This window comes from Carcharhinus amblyrhynchos, chromosome 9 (genome assembly GCF_965287045.1).
Source record: "Carcharhinus amblyrhynchos chromosome 9, sCarAmb.v2.hapA, whole genome shotgun sequence".
In the NCBI taxonomy this organism is placed as follows: domain Eukaryota; kingdom Metazoa; phylum Chordata; class Chondrichthyes; order Carcharhiniformes; family Carcharhinidae; genus Carcharhinus; species Carcharhinus amblyrhynchos.
Window position 1 is genome coordinate 982,998 of NC_137332.1, and position 27,128 is coordinate 1,010,125.

At 48.1% G+C, this 27,128-nt stretch overlaps 1 protein-coding gene across 1 annotated transcript in view; it reads right to left on the minus strand.

Moving 5' to 3' along the window:
• Positions 1 to 27,128, minus strand: part of col11a1a (collagen, type XI, alpha 1a) — a 443,284-nt gene that overhangs the window by 217,445 nt on the left and 198,711 nt on the right. The window contains exons 12-15 of the mRNA XM_080195067.1: positions 26,790 to 26,864; positions 14,608 to 14,691; positions 13,653 to 13,709; positions 2,289 to 2,342 (exon numbers count right to left, since the gene is read on the minus strand). Of these exons, the coding sequence (XP_080051193.1) occupies positions 2,289 to 2,342; positions 13,653 to 13,709; positions 14,608 to 14,691; positions 26,790 to 26,864 (270 nt within the window). The remainder of the gene's footprint in view (positions 1 to 2,288; positions 2,343 to 13,652; positions 13,710 to 14,607; positions 14,692 to 26,789; positions 26,865 to 27,128) is intronic.

The window sequence follows — 27,128 nt, forward strand, 5'->3', positions numbered from 1 at the left end:
GCTGACCTTTTTGTGGACTCAGCTCCACTTACCCACCCACTCACCAAAACCCTTAATTCCTTTACTGTTCAAAAATGTATCTATCCTTGCCTTAAAAACATTCAATGAGGGAGCCTCAACTGCTTCACTGGGCAGGGAATTCCACAGATTCACAACCCTTTGTGTGAAGAAGTTCCTCCTCAACTCAGTCCGAAATCTGCTTCCCCTTATTTTGAGGCTATGCCCCTAGTTCTAGTTTCACCCGCCAGTGGAAACAACTTCCCTGCTTCTATCTTATCTATTCCCTTCATCATCTTATATGTTTCTATAAGATCTCCCCTCATTCTTCCAATGAATTCTTCCTCATGAATTCCAATGAGTATAGCCCCAGTCTACTCAGTCTCTCTTCATAATCCAACCCTCTCAACTCTGGAATCAACCCAGTGAATCTCCTCTGCACTCCCTCCAGTGCCAGTATATTCTTTCTCAAGTCAGGAGACCAAAACTGTACACAGTAACTCCAGGTGTGTCCTCACCAGCATCTTATACAGCTGCAACATAACCTCGATGTTTTTAAACTCCATCCCTCTAGCAATGAAGGACAAAATTCCATTTGCCTTTTTAATTACCTGCTGCACCTACAAACCAACTCCTTGAGATTCCTGCACAAGGACACCCAGATCCCTCTGCACAGCAGCATGCTGCAATTTTTTACCATTTAAATAATTTGCTGTTATTCCGACCAAAATGGACGACGTCACATTTACCAACATTGTACTCCATCTGCCAGACCCTCACCCACTCACTGAGACTATCTATATCCCTTTGCAGACTTTCAGTATCCTCTGCACACTTTGCTCTGCCACTCATCTTAGTGTCATCTGTGAATTTTGACACACTACACTTGGTCCCCAACTCCAAATCATCGATGTAAATCGTAAACAATTGTGGTCCCAACACTGATCCCAGAGGCACATCACTAGTCACTGATCGCCAACCAGAAAAACACCCATTTACCCCCACTCTTTGCTTTCTGTTAGTTACCCAATCCTCTATCCAGGTTAATACATTACCCGTAACACTGTGCACCTTTATCTTATGTAGCAGTCTTTGGCGCAGCACCTTGTCAAATGCCTTCTGGAAATCCAGATACACCACATCCACAGGTTCCCCGTTGTCCACTGCACATGTAATGTTCCCAAAGAATTCCACCAGATTAGTCAAACATGACCTGCCCTTCATGAACTCATGCTGCGTTTTACCAATGGGACAATTTATATCCAGATGTCTCGCTATTTCTTCCCTGATGAGAGATTCAAGCATTTTCCCTACTACAGATGTTAAGCTAACCGGCCTTTAGTTACCTGCCTTTTGTCTACCTCCTTTTTTAAACAGTGGCGTCACATTTGCAGTTTTCCAATCTGAGGGAAACACCCCAGAATCCAGTGAATTTTGGTAAATTACCATTAGTGCATTTACTATTCCCTCCTCCATCTCTTTTAGTTCCCTGGGATGCATTCCATCAGGACCAGGAGACTTGTCTACTTTTAGCCCCCATTAACTTGCCCAACACAGCCTCTTTTGTGATAATGAGAGTTTCTAGGTTCTCACTCTCCATAACCTTCCTGTCATCAATTTTTGGCACGTTATTTGTGTTTTCCACTGTGAAGACCGACACAAAATACCTGTTCAATGCCTCAGCCATTTTCTCATTTCCAGTTATTACATCCCTGGGAACATTCTGGTAAATCTCCTCTGCAAAATCTCCAAGATCCTGACATCCCTCCTGAAGTGTGGAGCCCAGAATTGGACACAATTCTCCAGCTGGGGTCGACCCAGTGATTTATAAAGATTTAACTTCCTTTTTTTTGCGCTCTCTTCCTGAAACAATAAATCCAGTTCTTCCCTCCATGGTGGAGCTTGTACATGGGAGGCGCCCTAGATGATGGAGACCGCCCAACCCCCAATCCATCCCCCACCACTCCCACTCCACACCACCCCCACCTCTTGCCACCTCACCTCCCACCAGCCACCACCACCCCCAACCTAATCCCCAACCTTCCATTCCCTCACCCCCAACCCCCACCACCACCCACATCCCAACCCCAACCTTCCATCCCCCAACCCCCCCAGATTCTGGGTCTCTGTGTTGTTGAGTCCTTTCGGAAGTTCCATCATCTTGTGTCATTCTTCAATCCAAAGCTTCGCATTTCAATATCTGAAATTGTTCTTTGGAAACATGCCCAGATTGACTCAGAGCAGCTGCTGATACTAGAAATGCCCAGGGAAGTCAGACATTGTATCATTACCTGTGGTCCCTCATCACCTTCTTCACCTTTCAGTCCCATGGCACCAGGAATCCCCTATCACACAAGAGAAAGGGATTAGACAGAGAGCCACTACAGAGATTACAGATTGTCCTGAGGTTAATACTGGAAGCAACTTGATCACACATTCAGTCCCACCTTCACATTGAGAATAATCTCCACTGTGTTGTGTGGCACTATCACCGTGCTAAATGGGACAGACTTCAAACAGATCCAGCAACTCAAGACTTAACATCCATGAGGCGCTCTGGGCCATCAGCAGCAGTGGAGTTGTACTCCAACACAATCTGTAACCTCCTGGCCCAGCACATCCCCCACTCTACCGTTACCAACAAGACAGGGGATCCACCCTGGTTCAATGGAGAGTGCAGGAGGGCATGTCAGGAGCAGCACCAGGCATTCCTAAACATGAGGTGCCACCCTGATGAACACAGGGTTACTTGCATGCCAAATGACAAAAACAGTAAGTGATAGACAGAGCTAAATGATCCCACAACCAACAGATCAGATCTAAGCTCTGCAGTCCTTCCTCACCCAGTCATAGAACATAGAACATAGAACATAGAACATTACAGCGCAGAACAGGCCCTTCGGCCCACGATGTTGCGCCGACCAGTTACAAAAACAATGACCCACTAGCCTATACCAATCCCTTTTCGTCCATAAACCTATCCAGAGATCTCTTAAACGCCCCCAAACTAGACGCATTTACAACTGCAGCAGGCAGGGCATTCCAATCCCTCACCACCCGCTGGGTAAAGAACCTACCCCTGACATCCGTCCTGTAGCTACCCCCCCTTAATTTAAAGCCATGCCCCCTCGTGCTAGCTTTCTCCATCCGAGGAAAAAGGCTATCACTATCCACCCTATCTAAACCTCTAATCATCTTATATGTTTCAATAAGATCCCCTCTTAGCCGCCTTCTTTCCAACGAAAACAACCCTAAATCCCTCAGTCTCTCCTCATAGGACCTCCCCACCATACCAGGCAACATCCTAGTAAACCTCCTCTGCACCCTCTCCAACGCCTCCACATCCTTCTTGTAATGCGGGGACCAGAACTGCACACAGTACTCCAAGTGCGGCCGCACTAGAGTAGTGTACAGTTGCAACATTACACTGCGACTCCTAAATTCAATCCCCCTACCAATAAACGCCAAGACACCGTACGCCTTCTTGACAACCTTATCTACTTGATTCCCAACCTTCAGGGATCTATGTACACACACACCTAGATCCCTCTGTTCATCCACACTATTCAAAGTCCTCCCGTTAGCCCTATACTCGACACATCTGTTGCTCCTACCAAAGTGAATTACCTCACACTTCTCCGCATTAAATTCCATCCGCCACCTCTCAGCCCAGCTCTGCAACCTATCTAAGTCTCCCTGCAGACTATGACACCCTTCCTCACAATCTACCACACCTCCAACTTTGGTGTCATCAGCAAATTTACTAATCCACCCAACTATACCCTCATCCAGATCATTAATAAAAATTACAAACAACAGTGGCCCCAAAACAGATCCCTGAGGCACACCACTCGTAACTGCACTCCATGATGAATATTTACCATCCACCACCACCCTCTGTCTCCTATCTGATAGCCAATTCCTGATCCAACTTCCTAGATTACCCACAATCCCATACATCTGCATTTTCTGCAGAAGCCTACCATGGTGAACCTTATCGAACGCCTTACTAAAATCCATGTATACCACGTCAACTGCCTTACCCCCATCCACCTCTTTGGTCACCTTCTCAAAAAACTCAATAAGGTTAGTAAGGCACGACCTACCTGCTACAAAACCATGCTGACTATTTCTAATCAATTCATTACACTCCAAATAACTATAAATCCTATCCCTAATAATTTTTTCTAAAACCTTGCCCACAACAGAAGTAAGACTCACCGGTCTATAATTCCCGGCAAAGTATCTGTTCCCCTTCTTAAACAATGGGACAACATTCGCTATCCTCCAATCCTCCGGGACTACACCAGAGACCAATGACGACCTGAAGATCTGAGCCAGAGGCTCTGCAATCACCTCTCTAGCCTCCCAGAGAATCCTAGGGTAGATCCCATCCGGACCAGGGGACTTATCTATTTTCAGCCCCTCAAGAATTTCCAGCACATCCTCTTTATCAACCGTAATACTGTCTATTTTACACCCCTGCAACCCAATGTCCTCCTCAGCTATATTCATGTCCCCCTGCGTGAACACCGAAGAGAAATATTGGTTCAATACTTCTCCAATCTCCTCCGGTTCCACACACAACTTCCCCCTGCTGTCTATAACTGGCCCTAATCTTGCCAAAGTCAGGAATGGTGATGGACAATTAAACAACTCACTGGAGGAGGAGGCTCCACAAATATCCCCGGCCTCAGTGACGGAGGAGCCCAGCACATCAGTGTGAAAGATAAGGCAGAAATATTCGCAGTGATCTTCAGCCAGAAGTGCTGAGTGGATGATCCATCGGCCTCCTCCAATGGTCCCCAGCAGCTCACCTGTCAGTCTCCAGCCAATTTGATTCAGTCCACGTGATATCAAGAGACACTTGGAAGCACTGGATATTGCAAAGGAAATGGGACCTGATAACATTCCAGCAATTGTACTTGTTACCACGGAGAGCTAGGTGACTTAATAGAGGCATACAAGGAACAAATACTGCGTGTCCTTGATAGGTATGTCCCTGTCAGGCAGGGAGGAAATGGCCGAGTCAGGGAACCATGGTTCACAAAGGAGGTTAAATGTCTTGTCAAGAGGAAAAAGGAAGTGTATGTAAGGATAAGGAAACAAGGTTCAGCTTGAGGGTTACAAGGAAGCTAGGAATGAGTTAAAAAAAAGGCCTTAGGAGACTTAGGAGGGGCATGAGAGGTCCTCGGCGAGTCAGATAAAGGAAAACCCCAAGGCTTTTTACTCTTACGTGAGAAATAAAAGAATGATCAGGGTGAGGTTAGGGCCAGTCAAGGATAGTAGTGGGAACTTGTGTATGGAGTCAGAAGAAATAGGAGAGGCGATGAATGAATACTTTCCTTCAGTGTTCACTAAGGAGAGGGGTCATGTTTTTGAGGATGAGAGTGTGATACAGGCTGTTAGGATGGAGGAGGTAGATGTTCTGAGGGAAGATGTATTAGCAATTTTGAAAAACCTGAGGGAGGATAAGTCCTCTGGGCCAGATGGGATACATCCTAGGATACTTTGGGAAGCAAGGGATAAGATTGCGGAGCCTTTAGCTTTGATGTTTGAGTCCTCACTGTCCACGGGGATTGTGCCGGAGGACTGGAGAGTGGTGAATGTTGTTTCTCTGTTCAAGAAAGGAAATAGGAATGACCCTGGTAATTATAGGCCAGTTAGTCTTACTTCGGTGGTCAGTTAGTTAATGGAAAAGATCCTGAGAGATAGGATTTATGACGATTTGGAAAGATTCAGTTTAATCCGGGATAGTCAGCACGGTTTCATGAGGGGTAAGTCCTGCCTCACAAATTTGATTGAATTCTTTGAGGAGGTAACTAAGTGTGTAGATGAAGGAAGAGCAGTTGATGTTGTATACATGGATTTTAGTAAGGTGTTTGATAATGTTCCTCATGGTAGGTTCATGAAGAAGATAAGGAGGTGTGGGATAGAAGGAAATTTGGCCAATTGGATAAGTAACTGGCTGTCTCATAGAAGACAGAGGGTGGTGGTGGAGGGAAAATTTTCAGACTGGAGGCCAGTTACCAGCGGTGTACCACAGGGATCAGTGCTGGGTCCTCTGCTATTTGTGATTTTTATCAATGACTTGGAAGAGGGGGCTGAAGGGTGGGTTAGTAAATTTGCTGATGATACCAAGATTGGTGGAGTAGTGGATGAGGTGGGGGGCTCTTGCAGGCTGCAAAGAGACATTGATAGGATGCAGAGCTGGGTAGAAAAGTGGCAGATGGAGTTTAACCCTGATAAGTGAGAGGTGATTCATTTTGGTAGGACAAACTTGAATGTGGATTACAGGGTCAACGGCAGGGTTCTGAGGAATGCGGAGGAACAGAGAGATCTTGGGGTTCATATCCACAGATCTCTGAAGGTTGCCACTCAAGTGGATAGAGCCGTGAAGAAGGCTTATAGTGTGTTAGAGTTTATTAACAGGGGGTTTGAGTTTAAGAGCTGTGGGGTTACGCTGCAACTGTACAGGACCTTGGTGAGACCACATTTGGAATATTGTGTTCAGTTCTGGTCACCTCACTATAAGAAGGATGTGGAAGCATTGGAGAGAGTGCAGAGGAGATTTACCAGGATGCTGCCTGGTTTGGAGGGTAGGTCTTATGAGGAAAGGTTGAGGGAGCTGGGGCTTTTCTCTTTAGAGCGGAGGAGGATGAGAGGCGACTTAATAGAGGTTTATAAGATGATGAGGGGGATCGATAGAGTGGACGTTCAGAGACTATTTCCTCGGGTGGATGTAGCTGTTACTAGGGGACATAACTATAAGGTTGATGGTGGGAGATATAGGAGGGATGTCCGAGGTAGATTCTTTACTCAGAGAGTGGTTGGGGTGCGGAATGCACTGCCTGCTGTGATAGTGGAGTCGGCCACTTTAGGAACTTTCAAGCGGTTATTGGATAGGCACATGGAGCACTCCAGAATGATAGGGAGTGGGATAGCTTGATATTGGGATTGGACACAGCTCGGCACAACATCGAGGGCCGAAGGGCCTGTACTGTGCTGTACTGTTCTATATTCTATGTTGTCATTGTCTACAGGTATAGTGCCGGAAGACTGGAGGATAGCAAATGTTGTCTCCTTGTTCAAGAAGGGGAGTAGAGATCATCCTGGGAATTATAGACCAGTGAGCCTTACTTCTGTTGTGGGAAAAGTTTTGGAAAGGATTATAAGAGATAGGATTTATAATCATCTAGAAAGGAATAATTTGATTAGGGATAGTCAACACGGTTTTGTGAAGGGTAGGTCGTGCCTCACAGATCTTATTGAGTTTTTTGAGAAGGTGACCAAAGAGGTGGATAAGGGTAAGGCAGTTGACGTGGTGTATATGGATTTTAGCAAAGCGTTTGATAAGGTTCCCCATGGTAGGCTACTGCAGAAAATGCAGATGCATGGGATTGAGGGTGATTTAGCAGTTTGGATCAGGAATTGGCTAGCTGATAGAAGACAGAGGGTGGTGGTTGATGGGAAATATTCAACCTGGAGTTCAGTTACAAGTGGTGTACCTCAACGATCTGTTTTGAGGCCACTGCTGTTTGTCATTTTTATAAATGACCTTGATGAGGGTGTAGAAGGATGGGTTAGTAAATTTGCGGATGACACAAAAGTCAGTGGAGTTGTGGACAGTGCGGATGGATGATGCAGGTTACAGAGGGACATAGATAAGCTGCAGAGCTGGGCTGAGAGGTGGAAAATGGAGTTTAATGTGGAAAAGTGTGAGGTGATTCACTTTGGAAAGAGTAACAGGAGTACAGAGTACTGGGCTAATGGTAAGATACTTGGTAGTGTTGACGAGCAGAGAGATCTCGGGGTACATGTGCATAGATCCCTGAAAGTTGGCACCCAGGTTGATAGGGTTGTTAAGAAGGCGTACGGTGTGTTAGCTTGGTAGAGGGATTGAGTTTTGAAGCCATGACGTCATGTTGCAGCTGTACAAAACTAGGAGTATTGCGTACAGTTCTGGTCGCCGCATTATAAGAAAGATGTGGAGGCATTGGAAAGGGTGCAGAGGAGGTTTACCAGGATGTTGCCTGGTATGGTGGGAATGTCTTATGAGGAAAGGCTGAGGAACTTGAGGTTGTTTTCATTAGAGAGAAGAAGGTTAAGAGGTGACCTAATTGAGGCGTACAAGATGATCAAAGGATTGGATAGGGTGGACAGTGAGAGCCTTTTTCCTCAGATGGAGATTTCTGGCACAAGGGGAGACAGCTTTAAATTAAGGGGTGGTAATGATAGGACGGATGTCATAGTTAGGGTTCTTTACTCAGAGAGTAGTCAGGGCGTGTAATGGATTCGCCAACATTAAGGGCATTCAAATGGTCAGTGGATAGGCATATGGATAACATTGGAATAGTTTAGGTTAGAGGGTCATTAGATTAGTTCCATTGGTCAGCGCAACATCGAGGGCCGAAGGGCCTGTACTGCGCTGTAATGTTCTAATTTTTAGATTTGATGGCTTTGGAAAAGCCATTCTGCTGTCAGTAAGCTCTTTCTGATTTGTTACCCTTCGTTAGATGGAGATTCTCTTCAGAGATGTTTTGTTTAGCTGGCAGGAAGCTCCTCTTTCCCTCTCCAGGGGTTGAGAGGTGGCAGCTCTTCAGATGAACTGCAGACAGGCAGCTGAGTTCCTCTTTATAACTGTGATGACCTCATCAACTTTCCTACACCAGGATTGGTCTGATATCGTCAACAACAGCAAATTGTAATTTAATAGTGTCTTCTTTAAACTAATAGGCTGCTGAATTCAAAATTCAAACGCCTGCAAAGCCTGTTACCAAGGCAACCCTGATGCTTGGCCCTGGTTATAAATGTTGCAGTCTATGTACCCTGTGTGCCTACATTTTAAACATCCAACACAGAACCAGCTTTTAAAGGGGCCACACTTCACAAATTCAACTTTGCAACATACTGAAGACTTGCGCTCCAGAATTTGCCGCTCCCCTAGCCAAGCTCTCCCAGTACAGTTACAACACTGGCATCTACCCAACAATGTGGAAAATTTCCCAGGTATTTGCCGTACACAAAAAGTAGGACAAATCCATCCCGGCCAATTACTGCCCAATCAGTCTACTCTCGATCATCAGTAAAGTGATGGAAGGGGTCATCGACAGTGAGATCCAGCAGCACCTGCTCAGCAATAACCTGCTCAGTGACGCCCAGTTTGGGTTTCTCCAGGGGGTCACTCAGCTCCTGACCCCATTACAGCCTTGGTTCAAACATGGGGAAAAGAGCTGAGGTGAGAGTGACAGCCTCTGACATCAAGACTTCATTCGACCGGGTGTGGCATCAAGGAGCCCCAGAAACTGGAATCATAAGAACATAAGAACTTGGAGCAGGAGTTGGCCATCTGTTGCCTCGCACCATTCAATGGAATCAGGGGGAAAGTTGGTTGGAGTATTTCGTGGCACATCAGAAGATGGTCGTAGTGATTGGATGTCGATTACCTCAGTTCCAGGAGATCACTGCAGGAGTTCCTCAGGGTGGTGTCCGAGGTTAGTCAAGTTCAGCTTTCCTGATTACTGTCTACTCTTTGCATTTTCTGGATGTTTCTGTTACAAGAATAAAGATTTCCTCTTCTTTCCTGCTGCTGACTTTAAGCTAATTGGTTGTCAGTTCTCTGGCTTCGTCTATCTCCTTTTCCAAACATAAGAATCACATTTCTCTGCCAACCCTTTTTTTTTAGTATTCACTCATGGGATGTGGGTATTAGTGACTTGGCCAGTGTTTGACACTCATCGCTAACTGTCCTGTTCTGAAGCATTTCATATTCTCATATGAATAAAACATAAAAAGACATCAGGACTGTGCAGACCAAACCTTTATTATTTTTTGTTATTTTAAAGTAGACTTTGGCTGAACCCATCACGATGCCTGTTCGAGCTCCATGTCTGCAGGAATGGTTGGACCTGTTATCTGGAAGCTATCAGAGTTACAATAATCTGGCAAAGTTGAGTTCAACTCTGAGTCTGGCAGTGTGAACAAAACTTCTGAGTCTGATGGAATCCCTCACCCCACCGTCAGGACATCATCATCACAGGATCAAGCATTCAAACTCATTATTCCCACAGAGTTATTAACAAACCATCTCACACCTGGGACGATCCAGTCAATTTCAAAAGGGAACCATTGGGGGGCAATGAACATCATTTGCATCTTGATAAGTTTCTCCCTCTGGTGGAGTCAGGGCCTCAGCCCAGATAATGGCTTCCTGACACAAACCCTCAACACGGTGGTAACTCTTTGAAAAGTTAATGGCTGGGACGTTATCAGTCCCTGAAACCAAAGCCCTAATCAGACAGAAGATAAACATCCTCTTTGAAATTATTGTGGGGAAGGAAGGTCACATGAGCAAACAGCCATTCTGAAATCTCGATGTTTCTTTGGGGTTGGAGGTTCCCCTCAGTTTGCTGATGTTACACTGATTGGGAAGGACTCCAGCCTCTTCCAGCTCAGCATGCGGCTGGACCCAATCTCTCATCTCCTCAAAGCCAGTCTGATTGTAAAAGTCTCTGACTCTCGCTTGCAGACTGATCCAAGCTCAGGAATTGTGTTGCTCTCTCATTCCTGTCTCCAACCGGGAACTGAACTCCAGAATGAAGCAACACCTTCTGGGCTGACTCTTTTTGGGTTTTGGATCACTGAGCAGGTTATTGCTGAGCAGGTGCTGCTGGATCTCGCTGTCGATGACCCCTTCCATCACTTTACTGATGATCGAGAGTAGACTGATTGGGCAGTAATTGGCCGGGTTGGATTTGTCCTGCTTTTTGTGTACAGGACAGACCTGGGCAATTTTCCACATTGTTGGGTAGATGCCAGTGTTGTAACTGTACTGGGAGAGCTTGGCTAGGGGAGCGGCAAATTCTGGAACACAAATCTTCAGTATTATTGCCCGAATGTTATCAGGACCCATTGACTTTGCAGATCCAGCGTCTCCAACTGTTTCTTGATATCACGGGGAGTGAATCAAATTGGCTGGAGACGGGTATCTGAGATACTGGGGCCACTGGAGGAGGCTGAGATGGATCATCCACTCGGCACTTCTGGCTGAAGGTTGCTGTGAATATTTCAGCCTTATCTTTTGCACTGATGTGCTGGGCTCCTCCATCATTGAGCATGGGGATATCTGTGGAGCCTTCTCCAATGAGGTGTTTAACTGTCCACCACCATTCACAGCTGTATCTGGAAGGACTGCAGAGTTTAGATCTATTCCGTTGGTTGTGGGATGTCTCAGCTCTGTCTCTCATTTGCTCGTTATGCTGTTCGGTCTATAAGTAATCCTGTGTTGTAGCTTCACCAGGGTGACAGCTCATGTTTAGGAATGCCGCTGCTCCTGACATGCCCTCCTGCACTCTCCATTGGACCAGGATGGATCCCCTGGCTTGTTGGTAATGGTGGGGTGGGGGATATGCCGGGCCAGGAGGTTACAGATTGTGGTTGAGTTTAATTCTGTTGGCGACCCACAGTGTCTCATGGATGCTCAGTCTCAAGTTGCGAGCTCTGTTAGAAATCTATCCTGTGTAGCACGGTGATAGTGACACACAACAGGATGGAATTGAAGCCCCCACCCAGAGTACCTCCCGCACCCACCACCCTCAGTGCTTCCTACACACGTTGTTTAATATGGAGGAATACTGACTCATCGGCCTGCCGGGGGTTGGGGGGGTTGGGGTATGTGGAAATCAGCACGAGGTCCCCTTGTCCATGTTTGACCTGGTGCCGAGAGATTTCAGGAGCTCCCGAGTTGACTCCCAGGCCAATTCCCTCCTGAGGGTACGCCACTGTGCCGCCACCTCAGGACATTCCCAGGAATTGTGGTGTCTGGGACATTAGCTGGAAGCTATGATTCTGCGGCCTTTCGAGAGAAAGGAGAGTGATTGAATTTGGATTTGACCATTAGGCAAATGTGGTGGAAATCAAAACCAGGAATCGGGATTGGTGAGAAAGAAGCACCATGGAACTCGGTACCCCGGGGAGGGAGGGGGCGGGGGGGCCACAGGGCAGGGTGGGGGGACAGGAGTTAAAACACTGTTGAGCTGTGACCTTATTGAAAAGGGGCTGAATGGCCTCCCCGTACTGTAATGTTGACGATGAGTTTATCTTCTCTGGATAGGACACAGGGGCAGCTAATGTGAACTTTGTAAATCAGTCAGTCAAATATCTCACCTTCTCCTGAGTGGAAGAGAAAGACAGTTGAAAGGTTTGATCTGATATTCGGAGGAATTTTACTGCCAGGTTGTGTGTCTGATTAAACAGTATCATTAACGTCCTGTCTGACTGACTGATTTTATCCATATGCTCCCATTATTACCAATCGCTTCCTGTTCGTTTGCAGTCAGCAATGTCTGAAACATATTCTAACCGCAAACTGCAATCTAAACCCTGCCGGAGGACACACAAACCTGCTGGCTCCACTCAGCCCTGTCCCATCACCAGCTAACAAAGAGGAACCAGACTAAATACAGAGAGCAGCAGGAAATGGATTCTCCCGAGTGAAGGCGAACAGTCTGGGGGAGATAAATCTCACTCAGATTCAGGGGGGTCAGATTACACTGTCTTCAACGAGAACCAGGGCTGAAATGAACTAATATGTGAAAAAACCTTCAGCAAAAATAATCATGACATTTACCGACACTCCATTCCCACAGCCAGATTCAAACAGACAGAGAGATATCAACAGGAGAGTTACCACAGCGAGTAACTCAACACAGTTTGTGTATCTGCTATTTGAGTCTGTTTGGGGAATGAGAGCGAGGTTTCAACTTTAAGAAAGGATTTTTTTCTGGTTATTCTAAAAAAAAACTCAAAAAAAACGTCCACTCAGGAACACCGCACTGTCAGAGGGTCAGTGCTGAGGGAGTGCCGCACTGTCAGAGGGTCAGTGCTGAGGGAGTGCCGCACTGTCAGAGGGTCAGTACTGAGGGAGTGCCGCACTGTCAGAGGGTCAGTGCTGAGGGAGTGCCGCACTGTCAGAGGGTCAGTGCTGAGGGAGTGCCGCACTGTCAGAGGGTCAGTGCTGAGGGAGTGCCGCACTGTCAGAGGGTCAGTACTGAGGGAGTGCCGCACTGTCAGAGGGTCAGTACTGAGGGAGTGCCGCACTGTCAGAGGGTCAGTGCTGAGGGAGTGACGCACTGTCAGAGGGTCAGTGCTGAGGGAGTGCCGCACTGTCAGAGGGTCAGTGCTGAGGGAGTGCCGCACTGTCAGAGGGTCAGTGCTGAGGGAGTGCCGCACTGTCAGAGGGTCAGTGCCGAGGGAGTGCCGCACTGTCAGAGGGTCAGTACTGAGGGAGTGAGTGAATTGTCAACCTACAGAGTATTGTATTTTCTGGGACTCTATGATTTAGGGACGGGATTTATTTCATTAACCTCTTTTCCTTGAAAGTCTTGAAATATCCTTCTGTTCCCCCGCAGCCTCGTCCAGCAGAGCCCTTCCCTCCCTCCAACTCCCTATTCCCTCCCTCCTCCTTATCCTGCTCTCTAATCCTCCTTTCACCTCAATCCTTTATTCCTTCTGTTGAAGGCCGATTGAAACCACATTCTCCTCATTGTAACTTGGTCCCGGTTCATTGGCTGCATTGAGAATTTTCTCTATTGGGTGTGGGATGTGAGGAGTGAGTGAGCGGCAGATCAAACAACAGAGTAATAACAATAACTTACCACAGGGCCAGCTCTGCCTGTTAGACCCATCGGGCCAGTGGGACCTCGCATCGCAATCTAGACAGAACACAAAGAAATCATCATCGTCAGTGAGCCTCAGGGACCTTGTGGATCACGGGGGTGGGGTAGTGGGGGTGGGGTAGTGGGGGGGGGGGGGGGGCGGGGAGGGAGGTGGGTGGTCGCTGGAGGACTTTTTGTTACTCATTCTGGACCCTGGCATCTCTAGTTCGCTCCTCACTGTGCTTACCCCAGTCCAATGCCAGCATTTCCACATCATCTCATGCTGGGTCAGCATCTCCTGTCTGTTCTAATCTGCTCTGGAGAAGATGCTGGTGTTCTGCCTTCTTGAACCACTGCAGACCATGTGGTGTTGGTACACCCACTGTTAGGGAGGGAGTTTCAGGATTTTGACCCAGTGACAGTGAAGGAACGGCGACATATTTCCAAGTCAGGGTGGTGAGCAACCTGGAGGGAACCTCCAGGTGGGGGTGTACACATGTATCTGCTGTTCTTGTCCTTCGACAGATCCTGGGTGTGGAAGGTGCAGCCTCAGAGTGACCTGGATGGAAACGTGTCCCAAGGACAGCTTTCCGCGGGGAAAACTGGATGGTGCAATCCAACGAATAGAACAGAGGGAACAGGAGATAGGCCTCATTGGACAGGGACACTGAGACACCATTACCAAGACATGGAGCAAAGCTGGGGATTTCTTTTGTTTTTCAGGATGATCCAGGGTCAGTTTCAGCAGGTACACAGAGCTGGCAGCGTCCGAAATGGTGCAGCTGGGTCTGGCAGAGCGATGGTTAAACCCAGTTGTTTGGTTTATTCTTTGGATTGAAGGCAGTGGAGGTGAGGAGTGACCCAGGGTAATGACCGGTGTGTGAGACAGAGCGTTGCTTCCACAGGGGAATGAGGATATTAGTGCAGCTGCTGAGAATAATCAAAGATCTCTTACCCGGGCTTGCTGTAAGATGGCCTGAGCCTGCGCTTCCTGAGCCGAAATCACTGGACCCTTCTCACCACTCGACCCATATCGGAACTGGAAACAAACACAATACCTTAAATAAAATACCACCGTTTATCATTTAAAACATCCTGGACAACATCTTAAACAACATCTCAAACAAAATACCCACTGTTTTTCATTTAATCACAGACAGAAACACAAGTTGAGAATTTGTTTGGAATTAAACTTCACTCTGTGCTGGGATGGGAATGGTTAAGCAACATTTATTACCCAATCCCCACTCATAAGAACATAAGAAATAGGAGCAGGAGTAGGCCATCTAACCCCTCGAGCCTGCTCCTGCTCAATCACACGCCTCCCATTAGCCAATACTCATTGTGAATTGCACACTAATTACCCGTTTAAAATTAATGAGCTAACACAATGAGACAGGGAACAGATAGCAAACACTGTCAGAGGGGAACGAGAAATCATTCCCTTTGAAGTGCAGAAAAAGATGGCCTGACCTTCAAACTTAAGCAAGGCTGTTTGGGAGTGAAATGAAAAGACAGTTCCTCTGAATGGTGGATTGGGATTCCGGAACAGTCTCTGAATAAACTATATTTCAATGCTGAGAGTAAAAGATTTATTTGTTAAGGACGTTGAAGAGTATCAAACAAGAGTGAGAAAATGGGATTGAGATACACAGCAGGTGGAACAGATTCAATGGGCTGAATGGTCTCCAGCTATTACTATCATTTCACCAATTTCACACTCCCAGCAAGAGGCTACATTGACAGGAAATGCAGTAGAGCGAGGGGGTGGAGCAGGGGGGTGGAGCGTGGGGGTGGAGCGAGGGGGTGGAGCAGGGGGGTGGAGCGTGGGGGTGGAGCGCGGGGGTGGAGCGAGGGGGTGGAGCGCGGGGGTGGAGCGAGGGGGTGGAGCAGGGGGGTGGAGCATGGGGGTGGAGCGAGGGGGTGGAGCGCGGGGGTGGAGCGTGGGGGTGGAGCGAGGGGGTGGAGCAGGGGGGTGGAGCGCGGGGGTGAAGCGAGGGGGTGGAGCAGGGGGGTGGAGCGTGGGGGTGAAGCGAGGGGGTGGAGCATGGGGGTGGAGCAGGGGGGTGGAGCACGGGGGTGGAGCGTGGGGGTGGAGCGAGGGGGTGGAGCAGGGGGGTGAAGCGAGGGGGTGGAGCGAGGGGGTGGAGCGAGGGGGTGGAGCGTGGGGGTGAAGCGAGGGGGTGGAGCAGGGGGGTGGAGCGTGGGGGTGAAGCGAGGGGGTGGAGCGAGGGGGTGGAGCAGGGGGGTGAAGTGAGGGGGTGGAGCGAGGGGGTGGAGCAGGGGGGTGAAGCGAGGGGGTGGAGCAGGGGGGTGGAGCGAGGGGGTGGAGCAGGGGGGTGAAGCGAGGGGGTGGAGCGAGGGGGTGGAGCGAGGGGGTGGAGCAGGGGGGTGAAGCGAGGGGGTGGAGCAGGTGGGTGGAGCGAGGGGGGTGAAGCGAGGGGGTGGAGCGTGGGGGGTGAAGCGAGGGGGTGGAGCAGGGGGGTGAAGCGAGGGGGTGGAGCGTGGGGGTGGAGCGAGGGGGTGGAGCAGGGGGGTGAAGCGAGGGGGTGGAGCGTGGGGGTGGAGCGTGGGGGGTGAAGCGAGGGGGTGGAGCGTGGGGGTGGAGCGTGGGGGTGGAGCATGGGGGTGGAGCGAGGGGGGGGAGCGTGGGGGTGGAGCGGGGGGGTTGAGTGAGGGGGTGGAGCGTGGGGGTAGAGTGTCGGGGTAGAGTGTAAGGGTAGAGTGTGTGTGTAGAATGTGGGGGTAATCTGTTACTGTATCGAGGCAGTTTTAACTTCAAATTCAAGCTAAACTGTTTGGGAGTGAAATCAGGAAAACTGAATTCCAAATAAATCCAGTGGGAATCTGGAACTCCATCCCCTGTGGGATCCATTCAGGCCGTACACTCGCAGCAGTAATGGCTTCAAAAGAAGAGTTGGGAAATAATCAAATATCCATTGTGACTTTGAATATTTATTCCAAAGATGTGGAGACGCTGGCGTTGGACGGGGGTGGGCTCAGTAAGAAGTCTCACAACACCAGGTTAATGTCCAACAGGTTTATTTGGTAGCAGGAGCTTTCAGAGTACTGTCCCTTCATCAGGAGAGTGGGTGAAGAATCAGTGCTCTGAAAGGTCATGATTCCAAATAAACCTGTTGGACTTTAATCTGGTGTTTGAGAGATTATATGTTCCAGTGATTGATGCAAATTATTAACTTTCTCGTTTAATTGTTGCTGTTTATAAGGATGGTGGATGTTGTGTTATTATAATGATATAAAGCCACCAAATACTCACGAGAAGTTGTGTAAACACATTGTGGGTTCACTTATTCAGACCAGGTACATGAGAACAGTTATACATAGGAATAAAACTTGATAACATCAGAGCTGTGTGTGTGTGCTCCGCTCAAAGCAAAAATCAAACTGAGACTGGATCACATTACACATTTCCATTCTAGTGATGTCATGCTGCTATCCCTTAAATGCATATTACAATATCCCCTTTCTTTTTAAAGATGCTTTTCTCTCTTCCTAAAAAGCATAAATATATGTAATACATGTTCATGTTTAGTTATCATTACATAACTGCATAAAACAGATCAAATTCTGAGTCTCTTGCGTATGAGGGTAATCTGTTACTGTGCCGAGATGGTTTAATGGTGATGCTATCTGGAGGTTTTGAGAATTGCTCGCTGTGTTCTGTGGGATTGTTATTCTGGGACGGTGTCTCTGCTTTCATTTGGGAAATTGTCCTCTGTACAATTGGGTTGTGCAGTGGCCATACGGTGGTGCAGACTTGAAAGGTCAAATGGCCGACACCTGTACCTATTTCCTACGTTTCTAATGAAGAACTTGTTCACGTTATGGTCACTCTTCCCCAAAGAACCAACACAAGATTATTCATAAATCCCTTCTGATTGGATGATATCAAATCTAGGAGAGCTTGTACTCTAATTGGTTCCTTGACACACCATCTCATACACATTCCAGGAATTCTTCTGCCAATATCTTATTGTTAATTTGATCTGCCCAATCTATATATAGTTTAATGTTACCCATGATTATTTTCACACCCTGGTTACATGTCCTGAATTTTCTGTTTAATGCCACATTACCGTGACTGTTTGGAGACCTAGAGATAACTCCCACTGACGTCTTCCACCCCTTGTTGTTTCTTAGTTCCATCCTGACTGATTCTACATCGGAATTTTCTGAGCCAATATCCTCTCTCACCATTGCACTGATTTCATCCTTAACTAACTACACCACCCACCAGCTTTTCCATTTGGTCTGTCCTTCCGAAATATCGGATACCCTTGGATATTCCGGAATCAACCTTGGTAACCCTGCAGCCATGTCTCTGTAATCGCCATCTAATCGTATATCAGAGTTAATTTGTTCATCTCATTGATCCATGAATTCAGATAAAGTTTAGGCTGCACTCAGCCATCTGCTGAGTGTGTCTGGGTGCCGCTATCTGACTTATACCAAATCTCACAGTCATAATCTTCCATTGTTATCATTGTGGTTGTTCATTGCCAATGGATTTTGCCAATTGATTTCCAATGTCTTACGATCAAACTCTACCACCAATCTTTAGCCAAACAGATTGATGTGAAATCTCATTATTCCAAACACAAAAGTGAGTGTTCCCTGTTTGATTTTGGAGCACCTGCTTCATGTTACAGACAGAGACTTTGATGTGAATGGAATCAGTTTCTTGTTTTGTAGTTGTACGCACCCAGACCTTTCAGTGAGGCTCCCGTCCCCAGGGTAGTTTTCTCCTTCTGAGTGCAAAGTTGGAATGTTGATACTTCTGACAATGATTGTTTCAGAACTTTGAAGAGATGTTGGTGATCTTATAACAGTTGTTAGCACTGCTGCCTCACAGCACCAGGGACCCCAATTCAATTCTGGCCTTGGGTGACTGTGTGGAGCTTGCAAGGAAACCCCATGTCTCTGTGGGTTTCCTTCGGCTGCTCTGGTTTCCTCCCACACACCAAAGTTAGGTCAGGTGTATTGGCCATGCTAAATTACCTCTTAGTGTCAGGCGATTAGCAGGGTAAATACGTGGGGTTACGGGGCCAGGGCCTGGGTGGGTTTGTTCGTGCGGGCTTGTGGGGTTAAATGGCCTCTTTCTGCACTGATAAGGGTTCTCTGATTCTTGCTACAGGAAAGGAACATCCTTTCCCAACAATTCCCTTAGCAAGGACACATTTTGGGCAAAATTGGGAATGTATTATTGGGAACTCAATGACCCCAACCATCTAGAAGGACAAGAGCAGCAGATACTTGGGAGTGAAATAATGCCTTGGGCTTGTTTACTGCACAAGACACAAGGCATCAACTGCTCCGAAGGGATTGGGTGAACACACAAGTTCAGTAATGAAGATAAGACACATATGGCAATGGATAGAGAGCTTGGAGAATTCAGAGCTGTGTGTCTGTGCTCTGCTCAAAAGTGAAACTAAGACTGGATGATGTGACACACTTCCTTTTTACTGATTTTACGCCGAGAACTCTTGAAGACTGAGATGAAGAAATTGGATCGACAATTGAGGGAAATAAACATGAGGCAATATGGATCGAGCTAGGGAAGAGGGCTGACTGCACGGCAGATAGCCAGTGTGGATCTAATGGGCTGAATGGCCTCCTTCTGTGAATAATGATTGTGTGGGTGGGAGTTTCCTTTGGGTCCAGATGAGGAAAGTGATGTGAAACTCAACAATTCGATTCTGAGGTCCAGAGTTCAATTACAATGTCCACACAATCTGTTCTTTCAAACACGGCAAATCCAAACCGTTATGGAACATAAAACCTGCTCTGAAAGTCTGGTTTGGATTAAATCCAATGCTTTGAACAGTCTGCATTTAACACAAACCTGCCCTGATTCTTCCAGGAACTGACTACGGTCAACAAGTTCATCCAGCAAAGACAGGTTGGTTATTCGATAGTCAGCGAGTGAATCCAGGATACAAACCAGGGAGAGGCCATTCACCTCAGTCTACCTGTGCTGACCCTTTGGCAAAACTATCCAATAAATTGCTCCTCATTCCCTACAGTTCTGTAACTGTTTCCACTTTGGTGTTTCTCCGATTCCCTTTTGAAAGTTATTATTAAATCTGCTTCCACCGGCCTTTCAGGCAGCACATTCCAGATCACAACAACTCACTGCGTCAAATAAATTCCCCTCATCTCCCCCTCTGGTTCTTTTCCTGATTCTCTTCAATCTGTGTCCCTCTGGACCCTCCTGTCACTGCAAACACTTTCTCCTGATTTATTTTGATCATTGAGTACAGTTTACAATGAGTCAGTTTGGATCAAGTCTCTGTCTGTAACATGAAGCAACTGCTCCAACACTGAGCAGGGAACATTCGCTTCCGAGTTTGGAATCCTGATGATTTTCTGTTATCTCCTGAATTGGAATCACGCTGAAGGGATTCACTAATACCCAGGGAAGAGATTAAAACAGAATTGTGTCAAAGGATTAAACTGAGCTACAGCACAACACCACCGGACAGAGAAAGCATCAACCAGTGCTGATAGGATTCTACATTCATCAGAAACACTCTCCATTGGCTGAAGGATTCCTTCTGTATGGAATTTCCAATATTCACAGTGCAATCACACACCTTTACCTCTGGAATTCCCCAGGGATCGATCCCTGACTTCTTCCCATTTCTAACCTGCTGCCTCTCAATGGCAGCATCAGAAAACACAGGGTTAGTTTTCACACAGACACTGAGAATCCCAGCTGGAGCTCAGCACCATCCCTCAGCTCCTCACGCTGAATATCAGCCTCTTTATCCGATATTCCGGACTGGATCAGCAGCAATTCCCACAAATTAAACATTAGGTAAACTGGACCCAGTGGCTTCAATCCTTGTTCTGTGTCCATTCCTTCGATACCAACTCCATCCCTCTCTGACACTCAGCCAGTGTTTGGACCCTTAGAGTCACACCAGATAGACTTATATTCTCATCGTCACCACAACTTCCTCTATCCAGATCTAACACTGCCAACCTCCCCCTGCCTCAGCTCCCCCTGCCTCAGCTCCCCCTGCACCTCCCCCTGCCTCACCTCCCCCTGCACCTCCCCCTGCCTCAGCCCCTCCTGCACCTCCCCCTGCCTCAGCTCCCCCTGCCTCAGCTCCCCCTGCCTCAGCTCCCCCTGCACCTCCCCCTGCCTCACCTCCTCCTGCACCTCCCCCTGCCTCAGCTCCCCCTGCACCTCCCCGTGCCTCACCTCCCCCTGCCTCACCTCCCCCTGCCTCAGCTCCCCCTGCCTCACCTCCCCCTGCCTCAGCTCCCCCTGCCTCACCTCCCCCTGCCTCAGCTCCTCCTGCACCTCCCCCTGCCTCACCTCCCCCTGCCTCAGCTCCTCCTGCACCTCCCCCTGCCTCAGCTCCCCCTGCCTCACCTCCCCCTGCCTCACCTCCCCCTGCCTCAGCTCCCCCTGCCTCACCTCCCCCTGCCTCAGCTCCTCCTGCACCTCCCCCTGCCTCACCTCCCCCTGCCTCACCTCCCCCTGCCTCACCTCCCCCTGCCTCAGTTCCTCCTTGTGCCTCGACGCAATTATTCTGACACATTTCTGCTGTTTTCCCACATTCTAACCCTCAGCCCCTCTGAATCAGGAGCCCCTCAGAGGTTGATAAGGTTGTTAAGAAGGCGTACGGTGTGTTAGCTTTCATTGGTAGAGGGATTGAATTTCGGAGCCGTGAGGTCATGTTACAACTGTACAAAACTCTGGTGCGGCCGCACTTGGAGTATTGCGTACAGTTCTGGTCGCCGCATTATAAGAAAGATGTGGAGGCATTGGAAAGGGTGCAGAGGAGGTTTACCAGGATGTTGCCTGGTATGGTGGGAAGGTCTTATGAGGAAAGGCTGAGGGACTTGAGGTTATTTTCATTAGAGAGAAGAAGGTTACGAGGTGACCTGATTGAGGCATACAAGATGGTCAGAGGATTGGATAGGGTGGACAGTGAGAGCCTTTTACCTCGGATGGTGATGGCTAACACGAGGGAACATAGCTTTAAATTAAGGGGTGGTAATTATAGGACGGATGTCAGAGGTAGGTTCTTTACTCAGAGGGTAGTAAGGGCGTGGAATGCCCTGCCTGCAGCAGTTGTGGACTCGCCAACTTTAAGGGCGTTCAAATGGTCAGTGGATAGGCATATGGATAACATTGGAATAGTTTAGGTTAGAGGGTCATTAGATTGGTTCCACTGGTCGGCGCAACATTGAGGGCCGAAGGGCCTGTACTGCGCTGGAATGTTCTATGTTCTATGAATCTGAGCCCATCCTTGTATTGTGACTGCCCCCTTGCGCGCCCCCCCCCCACCCCCCACGCCCCCCCCCCCCCCCCCCCCCCCCCAAACTCGTACTCGCTGACCGAGGTCGGGCCTGTTTAAGCAGCACAATTGCCTTGATTTGAAAATTCTCATCCTTGTCTTCAAATCTCTCCATTGCCTTTACTCTTCCCAATATCTGCAACCTCCCCCTGAACGTAACCCTCCGGGATATCTGCACACTCTAACCCTGGCCTCCTGCTGATAGCTGAGCGTAATCTCTACACCACAGGTGACCGACACCGAGGCTCTGGAATTTCCTCACTCCCTGTCCCTCTCTCACCTCCTTTCAGATGCTATTTGATCCATTAACCAGTGTCAGAATTCTGTGGAGAATATTCAGAGCGAGTGTTGGTGTGAAAGTGGGAACTATTGATATCTCGTTCTCTGACCGTTCCCAGTGGGATTTTCCAGTCCTGCCGGCAGCACGTCCCGGCCCATAGGTTTTCCCGCCGGCAGCAGCGGGTCTGGAGAATTCCGCCTTTTGCGAACAATGCGCCCCCTCCCACCAGTGGGAAAGATGTAGCTGCAAAGCTGGAGAATCTGCCCCAAGGATATCAATCCCAGTCACTCGCTGGGAAGGGTCAGAATGATTTCCAGGGATGTGGAGAGACTGGAGAGGCTGGGATTGTCCTCCTGAGAACAGAGAAGGTTAAGAGGAGATTTGGTGCTCTCCATATTCTCTGGTGTTTTGGGAGCAGTACCGATCGATCCTGCGACACAAGCTGGTTTTGATCTCAATCCCGGAATTCAGAAAATTGCATCAGTGTCGATGCTGCTGGATATTGTAGAGACACTGAGACTCGCAGAGCTGATCATTTCACAACTGAGTCATCACAAATTACACTCAATTCTGATGGGTTTGGAGTGAGTAAATCAGGAGGGACACAGATTGGCAAAAGGAGCAGAAGTATGATTTGAACTGATTTACACTGCCTGTTATCGGACTGAGATTGTTCTGAAAGGATTGAATCCACTCAGTGTTTTATAAAATTTCAGCATAGCTTCCAGAATAATTTTAAACAGGGAGAATGTAGGAATTCAGGGATCGAGGGATAGTGAGATCCAAGAATAGAACTCACTAAAATTAAAACAGTAATTCAAAAATCAAACAGGAGTTGTCCTTTATCCCGAGGGCTCTGGAACGTAACCGGGTAGATGGTGCAGTTACAGGGAAACAATCTGCAGAAACTGGGCTCAGTTCTGTACCCCATTCCTCAGGAAGGAGATCCTCACCTTGGAGAGAGGACAGAACAGATTCACCAGACTGAGACTGGGACTAAAAGGGTTAAACACTGAGGAGAGGTGACACAGAGTGAGCTCCTCACTGTCCACAGGGATTGTGCTAGAGGACTGGAGAGTGGCAAATGTTGTTCCTCTCTTCAAGAAAGGAAATAAGAATGACCCTGGTAATTATAGGCCAGTTAGTCTTAGTTCGGTGATCGGTAAGTTAATGGAAAGGGTCCTGAGAGATAGGATTTATGATCATTTGGAAAGATGCAGCTTAATCCGGGATAGTCAGCACGGATTTGTGAGGGGTAAGTCCTGCCTCATAAATTTGATTGAATTCTTTGAGGAGGTAACTAAGTGTGTAGACGAAGGTACACATGTCATATACATGGATTTTAGTAAGGCATTTGATAAGGTTCCCCATGGTAGGCTCATGAAGAAGACAAGGAGGTGTGGGATAGAAGGAAATTTGGCCGATTGGGTAAGTAACTGTCTGTCTCATACAAGACAGAGGGTGGTGGTGGAGGGAAAATTTTCAGACTGGAGGCCAGTTACCAGCGGTGTACCACAGGGATCAGTGCTGGGTCCTCTGCTATTTGTGATTTTTATCAATGACTTGGAAGAGGGGGCTGAAGGGTGGGTTAGTAAATTTGCTGATGACACCAAGATTGGTGGAGTAGTGGGAGAGGTGGAGGGCTCTTGTAGGCTGCAGTGAGACATTGATAGGATGCAGAGCTGGGCAGAAAAGTGGCAGATGGGGTTTAACCCTGATAAGTGATTCATTTTGGTAGGACAAACTTGAATGCGGATTACAGGGTCAACGGCAGGATTCTGAGGAATGTGGAGGAACAGAGAGATCTTGGGGTTCATACCCACAGATCTCTGAAGGTTGCTACTCAAGTGGATAGAGCCGTGAAGAAGGCTTATAGTGTGTTAGTGTTTATTAACAGGGGGTTTGAGTTTAAGAGCTGTGGGGTTATGCTGCAACTGTACAGGACCTTGGTGAGACCACATTTGGAATATTGTGTTCAGTTCTGGTCACCTCACTATAAGAAGGATGTGGAAGCATTGGAGAGAGTGCAGAGGAGATTTACCAGGATGCTGCCTGGTTTGGAGGGTAGGTCTTATGAGGAAAGGTTGAGGGAGCTGGGGCTTTTCTCTTTAGAGCGGAGGAGGATGAGAGGCGACTTAATAGAGGTTTATAAGATGATGAGGGGGATTGATAGAGTGGACGTGCAGAGACTATTTCCTCGGGTGGATGTAGCTGTTACTAGGGGGCATAACAATAAGGTTCATGGTGGGAGATATAGGAGGGATGTCTGAGGTAGATTCTTCACTCAGAGAGTGGTTGGGGTGTGGAATGCACTGCCTGCTGTGATAGAACATAGAACATAGAACATTACAGCGCAGAACAGGCCCTTCGGCCCACGATGTTGCGCCGACCAGTTAAAAAACAATGACCCTCTAACCTAAACCAAACCCTTTCCATCCATAAACCTATCCACCGATCTCTTAAATGCCCCCAAACTAGGCGCATCTACAACTGCAGCAGGCAGGGCATTCCAATCCCTCACCACCCTCTGGGTAAAGAACCTACCCCTGACATCTGTCCTATAACTACCACCCCTTAATTTAAAGCTATGCCCCCTCGTGCTAGCTTTCTCCATCCGAGGAAAAAGGTTATCACTGTCCACCCTATCCAAACCTCTAATCATCTTATATGTTTCAATAAGGTCCCCTCTTAGCCGCCTTCTTTCTAATGAAAACAACCTCAAATCCCTCAGTCTCTCCTCATAGGACCTCCCCTCCATACCAGGCAACATCCTGGTAAACCTCCTCTGCACCCTCTCCAAAGCCTCCACATCCTTCCTATAATGTGGGGACCAGAACTGCACACAATACTCCAAGTGCGGATGCACCAGAGTTTTGTACAGTTGCAACATGACGCTGCGGCTCTTAAATTCAATCCCCCTACCAATAAACACCAAGACACCGTATGCCTTCCTAACAACCCTATCTACTTGATTCCCAACTTTCAGGGATCTATGTACACATACACCTAGATCCCTCTGTTCATCCACATTATTTAGAGTCCTACCGTTAGCCCTATACTCGACACATCTGTTATTCCTACCAAAGTGGAGTCGGACACTTTAGGAACTTTCAAGCGGTTATTGGATAGACACATGGAGCACTCCAGAATGATAGGGAGTGGGATAGACTGATCTTGGGTTTGGACATAGCTCGGCACAACATTGAGGGCTGAAGGGCCTGTACTGTGCTGTACTGTTCTATGTTCCATGTTCTATACTCCCTCGAATCTGGAGGTTGATGTTGTGATTTTATTGGCATGTTGAAGATGATGTATGGATGTGACAGGGTCAATTGGGGGGGCAGGGGGGAGGGGGGTGCAGAACCTTCCAATGAGAGCAAAGCCTTCAGGAGCCACCTCCTCACAAAGAGAGGGACAAAAATCTGAAACTCTGCCCACCCCCCCACCACCTCCCACCCCCCCCCCCCCCCACCCCCCCCCCCCACCACCACCTCCCACCACCCCACCCCCCACCCCGAAGCTGGATGAACGAGAAATTGAAAAGCAGAAATTGGAACATTTTGTTTGGGAGAGGGGATTATGGGAAATGGAACCAAGGCAGGTACAGAACAGCCAGGATCTGATTGGATGGTGCAGCAGAGTGGAGTGGCTGAATGGCCTCCTGTTCCGACGTTATCCGTGTTTTGAGGCAGTGGGAAGTGTAGACAGGGTCAATGGGTGGGAGGCTGGTTTGCGCGATGGACTGGGCTTCCTTCACAATAGTGATCATGTGGGCGCAGTTTTTGTTACACCTACCACTGGGACCCAATGAAAATAAAGGAGGCAAACTGTCCGGAAGTGCCGGGAAAATTGAGAAAAGGTGCATGGGATTCCTGACCTCCTGCACAGTTAGACCCAACTGGAGACCAGTGTCCAGTTCTGGGCTCCATATTTTAGGAAGGATGTCAGACCCCTGGAGAGGGTGCGGAGGAGATTTACTGGAATGTTCCCAGGGATGAGGGACCTTGGTGAATGTGGAGAGACTGGAGAAGCTGGGATTGTTCTCCTTGGAGCAGAGAAAGTTAAGAGGAGATTTAATAGAGGAGCTCAAAATCAGGAAGAGTTTTGATGGAGTAAATCAGGAGAAAGTGTTTGCAGTGACAGGAGGGTGGGTAACCAGAGGGACACAGATTGAAGAGAATCAGGTAAAGAACCAGAGGGGGAGATGAGGGGAATTTATTTGACACAGTGAGTTGTTGTGATCTGGAATGTGCTGCTTGAAAGGGCGGTGGAAGCAGATTCAATAATAACTTTCAAAAGGAAATTGGGGAGAGAGTTGGAGGAGAAAATACAGGACTCCGGGAGAGAGCTGGGGGAGTGAGACTAATTGGAGAGCTCATTCACAGGGCCAGCGCTGATATAATGGGCTGAATGGCCTCTTTCTCTGCTGTGAAATTTCATGATTCCAACTTATTTCTATACAATTTTTATTAAAGTTGAAACTGACTGGTGGTTAGCGATAAGGAGAAAGGGAAAAAGACTTACCGGTAACATTAACATGGTGCCTGGGGGACCGGGTAATCCATCCGCTCCAGGAAGTCCAGCTCGTCCTGTTGGACCCTGTCACACAAAGAGAGAAAAGATTTCAGTGTGTTTGATGGTGCGTGATCGCTGGAACATCAGGCAGGGGGGTGGGGGAGGGAGAGCAGGCAGAATCACACCCTCAGGGAGATGGCTACACCTTTCCCACATTCCACCCCAAACTCAGCCTTTCCTGTTCTCCTGGCCATGGGGGCTGTCTCTGCATCCGGTAATCACTCAATCAAACACCAGCATCGCAACGCTGACTGACCCCTCCCAAAGCAACATTTCACACACTGTTCC